A 19,100-nucleotide genomic window follows, 5' to 3' on the forward strand; every position below is an offset into this window, starting at 1 on the left:
CGGAATTAAGTTATCCTCATCAAAGCGGATAAGCTCTGTCCGATAATTGATATAGCTTGTTCATAGGGATTTTGGCCATTCCCAATGTGATGCAAACTTTTGCGGTGAATGACCTTGCACCTATTTCCAGCAAAGTTAAGTGGTGTGTTGCAGGTCGTTTAATACACATCAGATAGAATCAGTAGTTATACCTGTCCATTCGTTGCTCTTTGTGAAATCAATACCAACAATAAGGTTAGAGGACTCAAGGCCAGCTTGTGCAAGGCAGCAGTAACCTGCAATCAGCAATTTCGTTGACTGAAGATGTCTTTTTTTCATAATTTTATGAAGTACAAACTATCCTACATAGATAAATACATATACCATGAAAGAAATTTTCCGCATGCATAGCAACATATAGGCAGAAACAGGAAAAAAATCAACTTAAAACATTGCAAAGTGTCACAAGGAAGACAGACAATACATTATTGTAGTCAATTAAATGAATCTACTAAGTGAAAACCAGAAGCTGATCCTTCTCCAGTCCTCATGAGGCACCCCAATTAAATTTTGGCAGCTTCATTCTTTAAGTACCAGTTGTCAAACATCCATGTTCAACACATATATGGACACAATATGTCAATATGACCCTCCAAAACCCTCCAAATGCCGAAAAAATTTAGAAAATTTTGAGCATATCGTTCAAATTACATAGCATCCGGATGCAGTTTTCCATTATACGTATTCCATCTAGACGCTCAAAATTTTGGCAGCTTCATTCTTTAAGTACCAGTGTCAAACATCCATGTTCAACACATATGGACACAAGTATGTCAATATGACCCTCCAAAAACCCTCCAAATGCACGAAAAAATTTAGAAATTTTGAGCATCGTATCAAATTACATAGCATCCGGATGCAGTTTTCCATTTATACGTATTCCATCTAGACGCTCAAAATATTTTCAACTGCGATAGATAGCTGACAGAAAAAGGTTAAAGGAACGATGTTCTTTCCATCTAAATAGTTTTAGTCCAACAATTTTTTTCACAAGTCTAAACTAGTTTTTAATTTTTTGTGTTTGACAATTGATTTCTTCTCAGGCTTTCATGTCAGGTGACGGATGTTCTTAGCTACGTTACTCCAACTCTTCACTTTTCCTGAAATACCCGTGTCAAACATCAGTGTCTGTCAGTTATTGATATCAAGATATGAACCTCAAAAGACCCTCTTAATATGTGGATAAACTTGAAAAAAATGGGTGTACGGTGTACCCATGTCAAATGCATAACCCGTGTCCAACACTTATAGCCGGGTCATAGATATAATCTCCATTTTGGTCAAATATTCCTGTTTACAATCACCACCAACCACATGCTTTCTCATGTTAACCAAAACAAGGACAATACAGATAACACTCATAAGAACTGCGCATCAAGAGGCTAACCTGGTCCAGTGTTTGGTAGTTATCATCTATCCTTGAGTATTTCACAATCTTATGCCCTTGACGGGATGTTCGCGATCTGTAATTACTTGAGGGAGGTGGAGCATAGTGATGCTGTGGTGTATAATAAGCATTTTGTGGGGGATACCTGATTGTGGAGGGTATCCATAATGACTCCATGAATCTGAACCACCGGGCCTGCTTGTGGATACCCTCTTCCACTCAAATCCTTTGAGCTTTTACCTCCCATAACCAATATAATCTTGACAAACTATGCTACCTGAAGAGTTCAATGACAGAAAAAGATATCTCCTCCTGCAAAACAAATAAGATCAACCATGAAAATCATTGAAAGTCACCTTTAGACGATTAGTTCATAAATGACTGCGATAATTGAATATGATGAAAATCTAGCTAACTAAATATATTAAGACCTGTTAAAATATCCTTGATTCTTGAATCAAAGTATTGACAAATGAAGGGTTAAGGTTTACAGTCATTAAAATCTATTCTACATTAAACTATTTGAAGGCTCCAAATAAAGGAAATTTCATGGAAAATTACAGATATGACTAACAAATACAAAAGGCTCCTGCAGGTAATGACTGGTTCAAAAGCTACCTACCAATTGAACATCTTAATTAATTGCAATAATTGAAAGCCTGAATGTGCATACAAGACCATAGGAAACTCAAGACCCTGATCAGGATAGAAGTAAACATGCAAGTATAGCAGGGAAAAATTGGGATTTGATACCGTGTTGGAGTCTAATGCAGTAGATTGCGAATATAAGATCATAAGTAACTCAAAATTCTTGGAAATGACAATTAAAGAAAAATTTACCTATGCAAGTAATTTTAATAAGTAAATACTTCTAAGAAAATACAACAGGAGAAGAATTCCAGGTGGGCTTTTTCCAGTGATTAACGCGCCAGAGAGACAATTGATAAATGTTTTCTATATTAGTAAAAAGAAAGAAAATTTTAACACCCAAATGTTCTGTAAAGATGAAGAAAGTGACAGACATTAATTTATCCGCAACCTTCATTAACAAGGAAACCCAGCATTATAATTTTAAGAAATGAGTCAACTACCATTGTTATTGCCGCTTTTGATTTGATTCCCAATCAAAGCGTTTTAAATAATTATTATTGTATATAAACCAACCATATCCCGCCAACAAATCAATTTAATATTAAACAAGACCCTACAGTTCTGGGTTATCATCTTCATTTCAGAGTAAAAATCAAACAAAAAATGAATTAACATAATCAAACCTCGGTTCATCCGGTTGAGACTTGGGAATTAGTTACTCTAAACGACGACCTGAAAAAATCAATATGAGAGTTACAATAAGCAACGGAGATTAACTCGAGAGCTGAAAATCTTGTGAAAAAGATTTTCGAGATTTCTCTTCCAAGGTTAATCAATGAATCGAATGCCAACAAAGTTTGGTAAGGGAGGTGCGGCACATGGAACTACGAGTGTGGACGTGTCTTCCAAGTGCATCTTCGGCGAAAGCTCCGAATCTTGATTGATTTTTGAGTTGAGACTCGAGAGTCAATGAGGTTTTCCCGGAAACCATGCGATCCTGTTTTTTTAACCGATTTTAATAAAGAATTAAACTTTTTTTCACGGATAAAGGTTGTCCTACATGTTTTTTTTTTCAGCGACAAACAAAACTCCTGCATCAATCATAAAAAGGCAACACTGTCTCGTAATTTAGCGACGGGTCACAAAAGACGATAAAATCATAGCATACAGTATAGATTACCAAACCCGATGACTTGCTTTCTAGAAGGCATACCGTAAAACATATTTTAATTAAATAATTATTTAATTTATGTTTTTTCTTTAAATATTTATTTTGAAGTAAAAAAAAGTTATAAAAAAAATTGTTGGTTAATAAAGTATGAATGCTCCCAAATATGAATATTTTTAACTCTAATATAAAATATTTAAGGTTAAAATTATAAAAGAAAAAGATTATAGTGGTTATTTAGTTAAATATTTAAATAAATTTTATTTTAAATTAGAAAATTCGAGTTAAAATTTATAATATCCATCGTGAATAATATTTTCTTGAACTAATTCTAAATTTTAAAATATTTATTTTATCTCTAAGAAATGAGAGACATATATCAAATAATATTAACTTGAAACGATGGAATAATGAAGTTACTTTTTTTCTAGAAAATTACAAATCTTAATCGGCCTTTACTAAGGAGTTATCTAGTTGAAAGATATCAATCTATTTAAAATATATATATATATATATATATGTCTTATTTAATTTCCACTAGCAAAATTACTTTAATAATGTTATAAGACAAAAAGAATTTTTCACGTAGTATCTTTCGCGAATTATTTCTTGAAGTATAATCGTTGTTATAGTGTCACCTGAACGACACCAAAAACAATGCATCTTCAATTTTTTCGGGAAAGATGCATGAACTACATTGTGTCTTTTATGTAGTCTACCATCTTTCTTTTGCTATGCATTTTATGCTTTTTTTTTTTGGATAATTTTGATTTTATTACCAAATCAAGGTTTAGTTACAACCAATCACCAATCTACAACAAAAGACATAATAAACAGCCTACAAAATGATTTGTTATACTATACCCCAAACATTACAAAACATTAAGTTAGTACTATCTAGTCTATTAATATTTGTTCCCCTCAGACGAATTCCAACAATGTCTTTAACTTCTTTGAGTAAGCAATCACTCATTCTACGCCTTCCTTGAAATATTCTCTGATTTCTTTCCTGCCATAGAGAGTAAATAAACAATCCAAGAAATTTTCAAAATAGTAGTAAGTAGAGACCTCCCTTTCCATGATGAACTTGCCTTTGAAACCATTTCTTCCCATGACAAGAAGTGGTCTTCAACCCATTTAGTTTCAAAATTGAATACCAGAGTTCCACTGCCAATGAACATTGCTAGAAGAGATGGTCCCTTGTCTTGTTTGAGTTGCTACAATTAACACAAAACTCGTCAGTTCTAATTCCCATTCGAAGAAGACGATCTCTAGTAGGCAATCTGTTTAGTAAAGCCATCCAAGCTATCAAACTAAACTTTGGAATATGCAATGGGAACAGATAAGTTTGTGCCATGAAACATTATGCCCTTTGAGTCGAATCAAGTCCCAAATTCCCTTGACGTGCGAAACCGACTGAAATAATTGGAAGAGCTGCAGCCCTTAATTTTAAAATTCTGTTGGTACTCCAACTTACATTTGCAGCAGGTCTAAAGTGCCAAAAATCCTGCTCCTTGAAAACGTAGCCTTTAGCCATGCAACCAGAGTGTTTTTATGCATTTTGTTTGGAAAAATTTAAATCGTATTACAATCCATACATCTTCCACAACTGACTGAAGAAGCTTTCATTATACTGTAGCATTCACCTTAGTTCGGGAAATAATTATTGGATATACTATGTAGGAAATTCTTTCTTCCAACACATTATCTCAGTCATCCCGTTTTTAGTTAAATAAATAAATCTTTAAGAAATACACATTTTTCACTATCAAATTTTTTGAAATTATTAAAACGTTACTTTAATGTAATTAACAAATATATTAATATAATATGAATATGTTAATATTATGTTATTTCGTGGATAATAAACTATATAAATCATTCAGATATTCGAATCGAATTTACATAAAAATATTAAAAAATCAGAATTTGGAGTTGAAGCTGACTTTTAAGCTTATATATTTTTCTTTCCTTTCAGCTTTCATCATTTGGTTTTGGGCCAATTAATTGTACATATTTTTATAAATGTTAATTGTTCTTTGTAAGCTTTCCTTGAAATTTCAATTTATTTTTAGTCAATAATTAATTTGTTAGTTATTTTCCATGTTCATAGTCAATTATATAATATATATTTTACTTTTAGCAGTCGATATTTATGTTATTTCATACTTATGATATTAAAGCGTTCACTTATTACATGTGTTTGGTACCCCCCTCTCTCCATCCCTATATATATATATATAAATAAAAGTTTAATAAGAATAATGTTTAAATATATTTTTTGTTATTTTAGATGTTTGATTTTCTTTTTATTAAAGTAGGTGTTTAATATTTTTAAAGTTATCAATTAAGGTGTTTGATCATTAATGATCGTTAAAGAAAATATATTTTTAATTCTTTTATTTTATTTAAGAAACTAAAATCAATAATTTTCTAAAACCCTCCTAAATTTCCTAAATTATCTAAAATCCCTAAAGTTAAATTCCCAACTCAAATATATAGTTTAAAAATAATATTTGTTTGATAAAATATTAAAAATACAACAAATTTTTAGGAGAATATTAATAATATTCTAAAAATAATTGACACTGTCATTTGTTTAAACTCGCTTAAAAAATTCCCTTTATAAATTTCCAAAAACTTTAGCAGTGTAATTTATTTATTTTTAACATTCACCCTCGTCTCAATGATATTAATTACATTTAATTGAAAAATCAATAAAATTAAAACCTCATGTTTAAATCAAAGGAAGGAGGATATGTACTCTTTTACCAAAAGAAACCGGTATGCCAACCTTCTATGTTTTAGCTAGAAAGTAGAAAGTGGTTGCTAAGATTTGTTGTTAAAGAAAATGAATTTCCTAAGTTTAAACTCAAAATTTCATGTCAACAAAGGGGGAAATATCCATTAGGGTTTTGTTAAGTATTTTAATTTTTTATTAGTTTGAACTTTAAATTTTACTAAATAGTACATAATTTAATTGTTTTAGAAAAACTAAATCCCATGATCTCAATGACTATACAACTCAAATGATTATGGGATTAGATTTTATCACATCTCAGTCAGCAGGTTAATGCCATCTTAAATGACCGCCAAATTTTTAACTGAAAATGACGAGTTTGAAAATTATAAATAGTCGGGTGACCACTATGTAACTTTTAATAGTTGAGGGACTCAACAATGCAATACCCTATTATCAGGGAAACATTTTATCTTTTGATAACAGGGAGACTCAACAAAATATTATATAGTGGGGACCAATTGTGTACTTTACCCTAGATTATTTTTGTAGGAATTGATTTAGACGGGTATTACTTATATGATGTGGAAATATATATATATATATAATATATATATATATATAAGGTGATATGACATAGCTATAAATAAAGATATAATTCAAGCAATGATTAAAATTTAATAATACAAAATACTTATGTCAGAAAAATAATACAAACTACTTTAAAATATTACTACAACAATTATATTAAAATGAAATAAAAAATCGACGAAAACTACCAATCCAATTTTCTACATACACTAACCTATAGAAGTTGTCCCCAAATACATGACATGCTTCCATTTAAATTTTTGAGCTATCAATTGATTGATTGCCAAATGTTTTATTTAATAATTTGTATATTTGAATTTATTGAATAATATCAGTGATAAAAGAAATGTGCATTGTCAATGACTTAAAAAATTATGAACATATATTATTTTTAAATCATGATTGATAATTAGAAAAAATAATTTACATATTCATTTGTAAAGTATAACAAGTGAATATATTATACATAAAATAATTTTATGGTATGTATTGTAAAGGTGCTTTCCTATTCAAAATTAGATAAATCGGAAACTTCAGAAGTTTTTAAATAATCAATTAACAATTAGTTGAGGGACGATGTATTTGAATCTTTTAGCATTTTAATTCGTCATCGCTAACATAAGACCCCGAAACTACAATGTTAAAGACATTTGATGTATGAGCCGCCGGGTCGGATGGTGATCAAAGAAATGAAAACTTTCTTACTTGATTTTGATTTTTATGCTGGGTTTGGGCTCGTTTGTAATTCAGCTTCATTATTTTAAAAGTAATACAAAATTCAAAGAAAAATTAGATTGGTATTATATAATTTACAGTAAATTTCAAATTAAAACAATATATTTTTAAATAATAATTCAAATTGAATTAATCCATCTGACCTAAATCACTCATTATCTTCTTAAAGGTAGGGCCCTTAAATAAGTTTACGTAATTTTAGCCTTTAGGTAGGGAAAGAAATTTATTTTACTTTTAAATTTTATCGGTTTAGTTATTTTAATTTTTAAGTTGACTGAGAACAATAACTCTATATTATATTTATTGAAATGTTGACGCAATAAATTTTAATTTTTTTCTAATTTTTAACGGTGTAGTAAAAAAAGATAAAATCATTGACATCAACTTAAAGACACTGTTAGTGTTCCGTCACATTTGGATCAATTTGATAAAAAAATGTAAAAGTTCAAAGGAAAACACAATAAAGTTTAAGGAGTAGAATGACTTAACTAGTAAAGTTGGGGGTAAAAATATCATCATACCTTGTAGATATGACACAAAAATTGTTTTTATTTTTAGAAAAAAATATATGAAGGATTTTTTTTTTTTTTTTGCATTTTAGGACATACCCAAAATGGTTAAGACATCTATATATTTATAATTGTCACTCATCAAGCGTAAGAAGACAATCAAGGGGAAAGAGGCAATTATAGGAGTATAATAAAAGTTATGTAGTGTTGACAGACATACTTAGCGAGATGAAGGTAAAGCCCGCCAATTATCAGCAAGGAGGAGCGCACGTTCACGAGCAGTTGCCGAGAGTTGCTGAAGGATTACATTTTTGACATGAGTAGCAGCTGTTTCACCAGAACGCGTTGCAAGTTCAAGGTACACTACAGCTTTCATCATTTCCCCTTCCTGTCCAAGTATTGTCACAAAAATCTGCATTAGTTCAGATTACACAACTACAACATTATGTGAGTATCGAATAAGAGTCTGTAGTATGATTAGATTTTCTGAAAGTTTTTTCATGCATCTAAAGGTCCCTTGGAAGTCTGTCGGAAAGACGGTCAGGCACTAGTACTTTAAGAAATTGAAGAGTTCAAAGAAACAGTTATCAACATACATGCATGACACAGAAGGGAAAAATGATCATACAAAGAAAACCAGATTCAGATCATAAAAGAAGCTTGCATAGATTTGTTTTTCTCTTAGCCAACTACAACGGCCACATTGTTTTCATTCATTCATGCTCCTCCGTTTTATTTCAACATGTCTAGAGAATAAATTCACAGTGGTAGTTAATGTTACTCGGACTTAAATGTACGGCGTTATTAGCACACATGCATGCTCTAGAGAAGGTAAATAATGATCAGGCAGACAAAGAAAACCAGACTTGTATCGAAAAGCAAGCTTCCGTATTTTTCTCTCTTAACCAAGTAGAACACTCCCATTATTTTCATTCATATTTCCCCAATCTACTTCAACATGTCTTAAGCAGGAGTCAGAGGATCATAACCCCATACTCATGTTTGAATATGAGGCAAATTCGAGGGATTGATATGGATATTTCAAGAGAACAAAGTCTTTTCAGAAGTCATTTGTTTTTAGAGAATCCTAGATGCATTAGAACATGATTTTATTATTGTTTATCTACTAATAAACAAAGAATTAAGAATGGGACATACAGAAAACAAAGCAAGTCCGTGTTCAAATTGAGCTTTGCTATGACCACGATCAGCTGCCCTCCTCATCCATTTCCTTGCATGTCGACGACTTTGCGACAAGCCTACCCCAGATGAATAACAAAGTGAAGCATTGTACATTGCACGAACATACCCACCTTCTGCAGCTTTTAGATACCATTTAGCCTGACAATCAATAAGCAACAAAGCTACGTATTAGTTATTACCAAGCTAGAGAGGCGTTGGCTAATCACCTAAATCATCTTAAACAGAAAGGTTCACTTTATGCATACAATTAAAATGGGCAAGAAAATAAGTTCTTACTGCTTCGTGAAGATTTCGATGAATTCCAAGACCTTGATGCAAGCAAAGCGCTAACTGGTACTGTGCTCGAACATGGCCCCCAATTGAAGCTTGATACAACCATTTTACGGCTTCTTTGTGATTTTGAGGTTGAGCTGAAAGATCATTTCATATAAGATCATATTAAACTGAATAATGAGCTAAGATTTATGGAAAATGCTTAGTAATTCTGGCAAAATACCGTGCAAGTAAGAAATTCCGAGATTACACTGGCCGGCAGGGTCCCCGAGGACGGCGGCTTTCTGATAAAGAGCAATTGCCTCTTCCTTTAAACCTCTTTCCCAGTAAATAAGCCCCGCATCGACCATCGCAAGCGTAGATCCACGCACAGCGCCTTTCAAGAAGGAATCTAAAGCTTTATCCAAATTGCGTCGAACACCGCCTCGGCGCTTGAATCGCTTCCCGTAACGCAGCAGCACCATCGCTTCCCTCAACGACCGAAGGCCATCTCCATGACCGGCAAACCAGTGACGCAGCTAGAAGGTTTGGGAAATTAAACGACGCCGCGATTTTCGTCAATATGTCGAAAGGGAGTGCCGAGAAATCAGGACCATCGATCGGGGATGTTACCGGTGGTTTAGAACCGGTCTTGGAACGCCTGGATAATCTGATATTTTCTTCATTATCGTTGGGTTTGACAACGGAAAAGCAGTGAACCGGCGCCGTCGTATCGATCCGGCCATGTTTTTGCTTCATATCGCTGCCGTACTTTCGCAAGGGCCAATCTCAGTCATTTGCAGCATTTATTTATTTATTACTTAAAAAAATAAATTAAAAAATAAACGAAGTCGGTATGCTTGTAGGAAACCTTACACGTGGCACTTTTTAACCGACGTTTAGATATTTCCGTTACAGAAGTATATGTGCATATAAAATGTATAATGCATTGTAATAAGATATATGAGAAATAAATAATAAACATTTTATATTATTTCTTTAATATTAAGTTTCTTGAGATATTAATTCAATTTTGTATAAAGAAAATATTACTTTAATTTTTATTTTATAATTGTAAGTAATAGTTGTAATAATTCTAATAATAGTAAATATAAAGACATGATAAAGTAAATCAAAGTTTTATTTTATACATAGAAATAGACATTCACGTAAAAATATTATAATATTTTGTAAAAAATCTCTAAAGATATGATTAAAAGTTCACAGTTAACACTTCTCATATTTTATAAGTTGTGTGTTTAATATATTAAGTAAAATTTTCATTCCCCTTCTCGTAGAATTGTTCAAAAAAATATTCATAGGATTCTCTCTTGGTACAATACACATAATATGTTGCCCTCATTAAAACCTTATCAGAAAATCTATAGTAAAAACTCTAATTAAGGGGAAAAGAGTACAACATGTATTATCCCCTCATATATTCATCCCTGAATTTTTAAAAATTAATCTCTCAAATATAATAGTAGGAAGTTCCTTAGGAAATGAATCTGTCAAATTTTGTAAATTAGGGGTGAAGAAAATTTTGGAGAGAAGTGTTTTATTCTATCACCTTCTATATAACCTTCTTTAAATTGAACGATGCAAGCTGCATTATTTCATATAAAATTGTTGTTATCCACATACATTCCCGACTAGCTTCATGAATAACTCAAAATCTCGACATGGTTAGAAAAAGTGTCGATAATCGTTTGTTTTATTGAAAACTTAATCAATTTGTGATAGAGAATTACGATGATTAAATAAGTACCATGCATTTGCAAAACCAACTAATTATATTTTGGATAAATCATGAAAAAATAAACTCATGTCTTTTGTACCTTGAAGATAACAAAATATATCTGATCACGTTCTAATGTCTTTTGATTGGATAAGAATTGAATCTATAACCAATAAATTGAGAGCAAGTGATATTAAGTTTAGTATGACTAGTAAGGTATATTAGTGCACCAATGTCACTTAAATATGATACTTCTAGATTAAGAAGATCTTCATCTTTTTCTCGTGGGCGAAAATGATTTTTTTTTTACATCAAGTAACCTAACAACCATTGAAGTGTTCAACTTTGTGTTATGCATGTAAAATTTCTTTAGCATATTAATATATATATATATATGTTGATTGATACACAAGTATTTCACTTTTCATGTAGATGAGTGATTTTAACTGAAGAGGGTGTGCGTCCAATGAAATTTCAAATTAAACATGAATAACATGATTGTGGAAAATTTCAAGCGCTGCAACATTTACATTCTCATGCAATTGCGGAGTGTGCTCATGTTCGTGTTGGTCCATTGGGGTATGTCGATGATATCTATAAATTATTGTATATTTTAAGGCCTATTAAGATGAATTTGAAAGGACAGTTATCCGTTTTAGTGGTAAAAGAATATTATTGTTCTAAGGATCTGAGTTTAAACAATTGTGTTTGTATGGTATCTAATACATTTTGGGTTCTAAATTCATATTGCATTGAGATCTAAAAAATACCCCAATCATCGCGGATTCACAACAAATTGTAATAGTTAATTTTATTAAAAAGTATCAAAAATTATATTCTTATAATTACAGACAAAATAAACTAATCACCTGAGATCATATAGGTATCATACAAGGAAAATGTTAAAAACACATTAAAAAAAACTCGAAGAAACTATAGATACGAACAAATCTGACTGCATCGACAAGCGAATTACAACAGGAAATCGAACTATTGAAAGGTCACTGACAATAGTAATCAATGTTGAGCATTGTGAGAAAACTATCTTCGGGCACAAATGGAGTATCCAAATCCAATCTGAGGATCCAAAGTAGATAATATCAACATGATAATAAATAAATCATCTTCATCAATCGAGGCGACACAAATCCAACTATGAGAAAACTAAATGAAAAGAACGACCAATAAAGAAAATCAAGCATGAATCAAACGACCTCGATGATAAATGAATTATTGTTATCCCTTGAGGTCCTGGGTTTGAAAACCAGAAATGTCGAGAATATGAGTGTACGACATTGATTTTATAAGATTTTAATATTATATATTATAAATTTATTTTTATGCGGTATAAAATATGTAATAATAAAAATAATATTATAACATTATAATTTTATAAAACAAATAGAGCTATATTAAACTTAAATTTATATTTAAACGAATCTAATTTTTTTATTAAGCAGAGAGATATTATCGACCTTAATATATCTCTAAATGAATCTAAATTTATTTATCTAAGAACTATTTTTTAAATTTAATATATTTTTATTTAAAACCTCCTAAATTCCAAACAATAACCTAATTATCGTCCTATTAAGCATCATATTTATGCCAAACCATAAATAAAAGCGACAAAAACCACCAAACTAAAACTAACTAAAAATCAAAATGACAACTCCCATTTACAGAAAGCATTATTATTTAGATTCAACCAAACTAAGAAGAAGAAAAAAGAAAAGGCGGTAATTGGCCAAAACCAGCATCGCCTATCCCCCCATGCGGAAGAGGGGGGGGGGGAACTGCTGCGGTTTGATATCTGTTGAAAGATGAATAAATTACTAAAAATATATTTAAATATACTATTAGTTAATTTAAATTTATAATTTTTTCTGCAATTAAATTAGCAGGTGCGAAAAGCGGCTTTTAGGGATTATATCAATCCAAGAAAAATCCACCTACCCAACCGAGTCAACAGTCAGACTCATCTCCGCTTTGGTATTTAGCGACATTGAGCGAATAATAAGCGTCACATCTCCGGGAAACCGTCCCCAATCTAACTCTGCCGCCGCCGCGCTATGGCGGCCACATCGCATCCGCTCCCTTCCTCTTTCCTAAGCCGGAGAAAGTTCCTTTCCAATCTCACTTCCTTTAAACATTTTCGATTTCCTTACGCGACGAGAAACGCTGTCGTTTTCAATGTCAGATCAAGAGCTTTGAGAATCAACCTTCGAATTGGAGTGTGGACTTTCTCTCCGGACCCGAACCGGTCCATTTGAATTCTCCTTCTCCGATGTCAATGGCCTCCGATTCCTCGGTCAAAACCGTCAAAAGAGTCTGCCTCTTTTACTGCAAGGACCAAGGCGCTTGCCGAGAGAGTCGCTGCTGAGTCGGATACCATTGAACTTCGCAACATCAAATGGCGGTAACCTCATCGAATCTCATCCCAACGATAGCCTTTTAGATATTATTGTTAATTAAATCCGTAACAGTAAGGTTAACAAGTTTCAATTATTTATTTTAGGACTTTTGAAGACGGATTCCCTAACTTGTTCATACCAAATGCGCAAGGGATTCGAGGTCAGAATGTAGCCTTTTTAGCCTCATTTAGTTCCCCGTCGGTGATTTTCGAGCAGTTATCGGTCATCTATGCATTGCCGAAACTGTTCATTTCCTCCTTCACGCTAGTTCTCCCGTTTTTCCCACCGGAACCTCCGAGCGAATGGAGGACGAAGGAGATGTAGCCACGGCTTTTACTCTTGCTAGAATTTTGTCGAATATACCTACTTCTAGAGGGGGGCCGACTAGCTTAGTTACATTCGATATCCATGCTTTACAGGTTTATAAATTCATATTGTATGTATATATACATATATCTTCCAATAGTTTCTTGAAAAAAATTGACTTGGTTTTTTGTTTTTGCAGGAAAGATTTTACTTCGGAGATAATATACTGCCTTACTTTGAGAGTGGGATTCCGTTGCTTATGATAGGCTTCAACAGCTCCCTGACTCTGACAAAGTAAGATTGATGACCTTTTCTGTTGTGTTTGTGTTTTTTGTGATGAAGGTGATTTCACTTTTATTCCAAGTCGCTCGTATTCTGGTGAGATTGTCAAATATGGGAATGCACAGAGGAATATTAAAAAAATTCCAAGTTTTTCCATATATTTGGAGGGACCCGGAGGTCATCAAACCCATGCCCTAAATATGTGTTAGGCAAAGTTACTTCAATAATAATGAAAAGTTAGATCAATACAAGCTAAAATAGCTTTGTGAGATTTGTTGCAGGTTGATTAAATGATTTTGTAATTAAAGCATGAACCTCAAACTAAAATAAGGAATTCTCAGGGTTCTCGTCATATGATTTCCACACTTCTAAACTTCTCAAATTGAGAATAGGTTAATCTTTTCTTTTGTCCTGTGTTTTTGGATTTTTAACTCATAATTCAAGAATATTGGTTTTGGTGGAGATTGCTGTTCCTCATTAAAATTAATTTTGAAGTTTGGAACTGGTCATTCTTTATGCTTAAAAGAGCTATTTTTTTATTTCTAATATTCTGCTATATTATTTCTTTGATTTTCAGATATCCATTGCATTTCCGGATGATGGTGCGTGGAAAAGATTTCATAAGCAGCTGCAACATTTTCCAACAGTATGTAACATCTGCAAAGAAAACAATGATACGCTACATCATTTGTAATTGTGTTTAGTGTGCATTGATTCATTCCTGAAGTCATTTCACTAGCCTGAAAGTGTTGATTCCTATTGTTTGTTCGCATTTGTGAATCATGTTTCAGTTATTAGTATTACTTGTTACACATGAGCTAATTTATCTGATTAGTCCCGACAGCACCTTGTCTAATAGCCTATTCACTTCTGCGAAAAATCATGCAGGGTATGTAGGGAAAAAGGCCCTGGGGTTTTGTTTGCTAGTTCATTTGAAACCTATGAATTTGTGTGTTTATAAATGGACAGACCTACGGGTAAGGGCTTGAGCTTGTAAAAAGGAATATTATGTTGGGTTCAAATTTCTCACTTAAAATATAATGTTTCCTGTCCATAGCATGGCTCAAGAGTCTTGTTTCCTCATTAGTATCAGGCTAGTGGTGAATGAGAGATCTAAATATGTTGGAGAGGCCCGAAATTCTACTGTAAACTTTCTAGTCTGCTGTTATAACCATGTGGATATATTCATGATGTTGAATGTTGTTTACTTTTTGTGCTGTGTTCTATGTGACATCTAGTTTTTAGCTCATTTTGGAATACAAATAGCATATTGTTGGAGTCAGCATTCCATCTGCAATTTTTCTCTAATTTCTTATTTGGTGGACCACAAAAATATGGGTGAACATTATCTGGAAGTTTTCTTTCAGTTACTTGGAGTAGAAGAATCTCTATATTTGTGACACCACATGTGTGCGGTTTCTTATCCTTTTTATGGAAGTGACCAAGGTCTCCCTTTGTCTTTAGAGTTGTATCTAGACAATTTTTATGACTTATTTAGTTAAACTTGTATCTCTCCTTCTTTCTTTTTTTAAAATAAAACTTATTAGCATATGATACTGGCATAACCCTCTTGAATTGGTAACAGATTGTTTGTAACAAGGTTCGGATCGGGGACAAACGAATTGTACGTATCAAGGAGGGAGAAGCTGCAGGACGGCATGTTGTGATTGTTGATGATTTGGTTCAATCAGGCGGCACTCTGATCGAATGCCAGGTATGTTACCTATAACTAGGAATTCCTCCACTAATTCTTTTTTCATGTGTCAACCTCCTAGCTTCAATCTCATTTTGTAAAGCCTGTAATTCCATACTAACATCGCATCGTGTTGATGTCTTGCAGAAAGCATTAGCAGCCAATGGAGCTACTAAAATAAGTGCCTATGTGACACATGGTATTTCCCTAACAGGTCATGGCAACGATTTGAACATGATAATGGAGGTACTGCACGCACCTATACTAGTATTTTGGAAGTATCATATCCTACAGTATATAGGCACAATCACAACAAGAATAATCAACTGAAAATGGTACCGGATGCTCTAAGTATAGAACATTCAGATGCTTTGGTTTGCTCTTTGTTTGTGTATTTAGTTGGCTGATGTTGTGTCAATTTATGCAGGGAACCCCGAGAATGGGCTGACCTATTTTTGGATGACTGATTCATGTCCTGGAACTGTGAAAGAGGTAAGGGGCAAATCTCCATTTGAAATTCTTAGCCTTGCTGGTTCCATAGCTGCTGCTCTCCAAATATAAGAACAAACTCATTAACAGCTCCTACTAGTGAACAAAGTCACCGTCTATAAATAATGAGTTACTTGTAGTGAACAAAACTTTTGTCGGCTGCTGAAATTTTCCATCCAGGTTTTGTTCATGTGAAAGAAAAAAATTGAGTTACTTTTGGGTTGATTGATGGGATAAATGCTAAGTTGTTTGTGACATAATTATGCAACCTTCTATTTATTTATTTGGGAGGTCATATATCCTGGAAGAAAAAATCTGTGTAACATCTTCCAAATGATTTATTAATGGTTGTTCAGTCATAAATATAAATACAACACTAATTATCAAATGTTTCTATCTAAGTCATTAAATGATAGTTAATCATGTTTAAATGTTTCTGTTTAAAATTTACCATCGCAAGCTAGAATATTTTCATTATATATTTTTTTATTAACTGAACAACTCATTGTCATATAGGCACTTTTGTCACATTTTACTAAAATTTCTAAGCCTCCCTTTGGGTTCTTGGTTGCTCAACACCCAATTCTAAGAAGTATTCTCATATCCCTTGAATGCCTAACAAAAAAATGACTAATAGAATTGATCAGCACCCAATGGAGGAAAGCGTCGGTAAAAGACAACTCTACATACAAATCGGAAACGGACTAACTTTATCAGCAAGCATCTGCTGCAATACGCGTGCAACCTGAGCGCCGGCTGAATGGCCAACAATGTGAATTAGGGTGATCTTCATCCCATTCAGAGTAATGCCCTGCAGTTCAAATATCACAGTACAACAATTTAAGCCAGTCTTACATGGAAAACGGATCAATTCAGTACAAAACGAGAATTGAAAAGCAAATCGCTTAAGGGATAGTCTTCTCCAGTCCACTTAGTCATGATGTTTAACAGCAATATCTTACAAGTATATACCATCTGCCAATGGGGTGCAACGATTCGGAAATCGCAAGAGAGATGCTGATTTCCAGCAACAAACACTTAATTATGCTAATCGAGTGGGCAAATTCATCCATTAAAACACATAAACAGCAGTAATACGTTAAAGAACTGAGAAACTTCAGCTTTCCTGGTTCATAAGTCGTCCAAACTGATAATGCCCACAAGCCTTGCTATGTTCTTCACCGTAATCAACTCGCCCACCTTTCAAATAATAGAACAATTCACGAGCCCTGAAGCCAAAAATCCCATATAAACATACAAAAATCAAACCTAAATGGCAACCATTAATGCTTATTGATCAACTTACCTATCATATATGCTTGTAAGTGACCCCAAATCAGGCACAAGAACCCTCTCATCTTTCTTTTCAGCCCCTCCAAAATACGAAAAACTTCCAAATTTCTGCAAATAAAACCCAACATCAGATCATAAATTCAGTTTAAACTAAAAGAAGAAAAAGAAAAGGACCCAGAACAGCAAAAGAAGGAAGATGAACATACTCCTTTGCCAAATCCAAAAATTCCATGAACCAAAACAATAGGAGGCATCATCAACGTTGGTCGTAGAGGAATTGTTTTTTTTTCACCTCTAAGCTTGCATTAGCCTTGAAATCCGATCACTCAAAGCCTGATGGAGGTCCACAGCAACGGCAGTGCTATATACGTAGAACCATATAAAAGATTAACCACTGAGCTAACAAACAGCTCAACCAATTGGAAAGCTGAAACCCACCACCATTTTATCATCTTCTCAAAAACTCCACCCAAAAGAATCAAAATCTAAAAGAATATAAAACAATGCCTCGAATCTCTGGGTCTCCTCTTTGCATAATATGATACGATAAGCTACTCTGGCGTTGAAGAGGGGGGAAGGTGAAACAGGTTGCCAATTTCTCCAGTATTTGGGTGGTTTTGATTACAGATTTCGTCTGGGTTTCAAAGTTTGAAGATTGTTTTACCACAAGTTCTGGCAAAATTTTCCCACATTTCCAAACATATATAAGGAATGACCAATGGGAACTGTTGATGACCCCCACACCCAGTTTTCGCCCTCCCAAATTTGCACACTTGTCTTCTTTCAGCTTTATCATTTACGGAGAAACCTACTTAAAAAGAACACCATTTTTGCTTTTTTAAGAAATTAGATTCCATGTGCTGATTTTAAGACTGCATAGATTTTGACCCTGGTGGGCGGTCATAAAACTAAAATCATATGAAAATATAATTATAGATGAGGTCGAATATGATCCCAACGTCTTTGTTTTCTTATAATATGAATATTATAGTAAATAATTAAATTTAATCACATATCTGGAATTCGTAAATATTTCTTTTATAAAATAATGTGAGAGCTCTAGTCTTGACTTTTGTTCATACAAAGTTGACGTTGTGGCCATTTTAGACTAATCCATACTATGAAGGCCGGAGACTACCACGATAGCGTTGGTTGAAAAGATGTAGGAGAGAGGATATGAAGAATTAATGCTTTGGCCTGGAAAAAGCAGGATAAACCTATCTATTCTATCGTAAAAGACGATCGGTGATTGACTGTTAGTGATTGATGAAAATATACAATGTAAAAATAGATTTATTTAAAAGTTTAGTGATAAAATTATTACACACTTAAAATATAGTCTCTAAAATGACATTGTTCTAGTCTATTAAGTTTATTTTTTTTCTTTAAATTATATTTCTTACAGAAACAATTAGTTTTATCAAAATTAAAAATATCTAAATTACAACTAAGGCTTGTAATCACAATAAATTAAACATATAAAAAACATTTTTCCTATTATTATTAACACAAAAAATAGTCACTTATCACACATGATCATACAAGAAAATGTTAAAAAATCTAACTGAATAAATTTGAACAAAAGATAATTGCGAACAAATCTGACTGCACCGACAAATGAACCACAAAAGGGGATCAAACTATTGAAAGATCATCGATAAATCATAAAT

At 32.9% G+C, this 19,100-nt stretch overlaps 2 protein-coding genes and 2 pseudogenes across 5 annotated transcripts; 1 reads left to right on the top strand and 3 right to left on the bottom strand.

The window, feature by feature from the left end:
• Nucleotides 1-45: 45 nt before the first annotated feature.
• Nucleotides 46-3,030, bottom strand: LOC120219343 (E3 ubiquitin-protein ligase RGLG5-like). Of its 4 annotated transcripts, none has more exons than XM_039216154.1 (4): nucleotides 2,701-3,030; nucleotides 1,427-1,738; nucleotides 192-275; nucleotides 46-120 (listed from the first exon to the last, which is right to left on the bottom strand). In XM_039216154.1, exons 2-4 carry the CDS (start codon nucleotides 1,601-1,603, stop codon nucleotides 61-63), a joined length of 321 nt encoding a protein of 106 aa, XP_039072085.1. In that variant the 5' UTR covers nucleotides 1,604-1,738; nucleotides 2,701-3,030; the 3' UTR covers nucleotides 46-60. The 4 variants fall into 4 exon arrangements, 3 of the variants coding, with proteins under 3 accessions (XP_039072085.1, XP_039072087.1, XP_039072086.1); XM_039216156.1 differs by lacking the exon at nucleotides 2,701-3,030 and adding an exon at nucleotides 2,267-2,342; XM_039216155.1 differs by lacking the exon at nucleotides 2,701-3,030 and adding an exon at nucleotides 1,858-1,967.
• Nucleotides 3,031-7,849: 4,819 nt separating this feature from the next.
• Nucleotides 7,850-10,045, bottom strand: LOC120219341 (annotated as a pseudogene).
• Nucleotides 10,046-12,900: 2,855 nt separating this feature from the next.
• Nucleotides 12,901-16,400, top strand: LOC120219340 (annotated as a pseudogene).
• Nucleotides 16,401-17,239: 839 nt separating this feature from the next.
• LOC120219314 (lipase-like) lies at nucleotides 17,240-17,973 on the bottom strand. Its single transcript, XM_039216133.1, has 3 exons — nucleotides 17,637-17,973; nucleotides 17,444-17,538; nucleotides 17,240-17,366 (listed from the first exon to the last, which is right to left on the bottom strand). The coding sequence occupies exons 1-3, from the start codon at nucleotides 17,685-17,687 to the stop codon at nucleotides 17,255-17,257; spliced, it is 258 nt and encodes an 85-aa protein (XP_039072064.1). The 5' UTR covers nucleotides 17,688-17,973; the 3' UTR covers nucleotides 17,240-17,254.
• Between the last annotated feature and the right edge of the window lie 1,127 nt (nucleotides 17,974-19,100).

This window comes from Hibiscus syriacus, unplaced genomic scaffold (genome assembly GCF_006381635.1).
Source record: "Hibiscus syriacus cultivar Baekdansim isolate YM2019G1 unplaced genomic scaffold, ASM638163v2 tig00110206_pilon, whole genome shotgun sequence".
Taxonomy (NCBI): Eukaryota; Viridiplantae; Streptophyta; class Magnoliopsida; order Malvales; family Malvaceae; genus Hibiscus; species Hibiscus syriacus.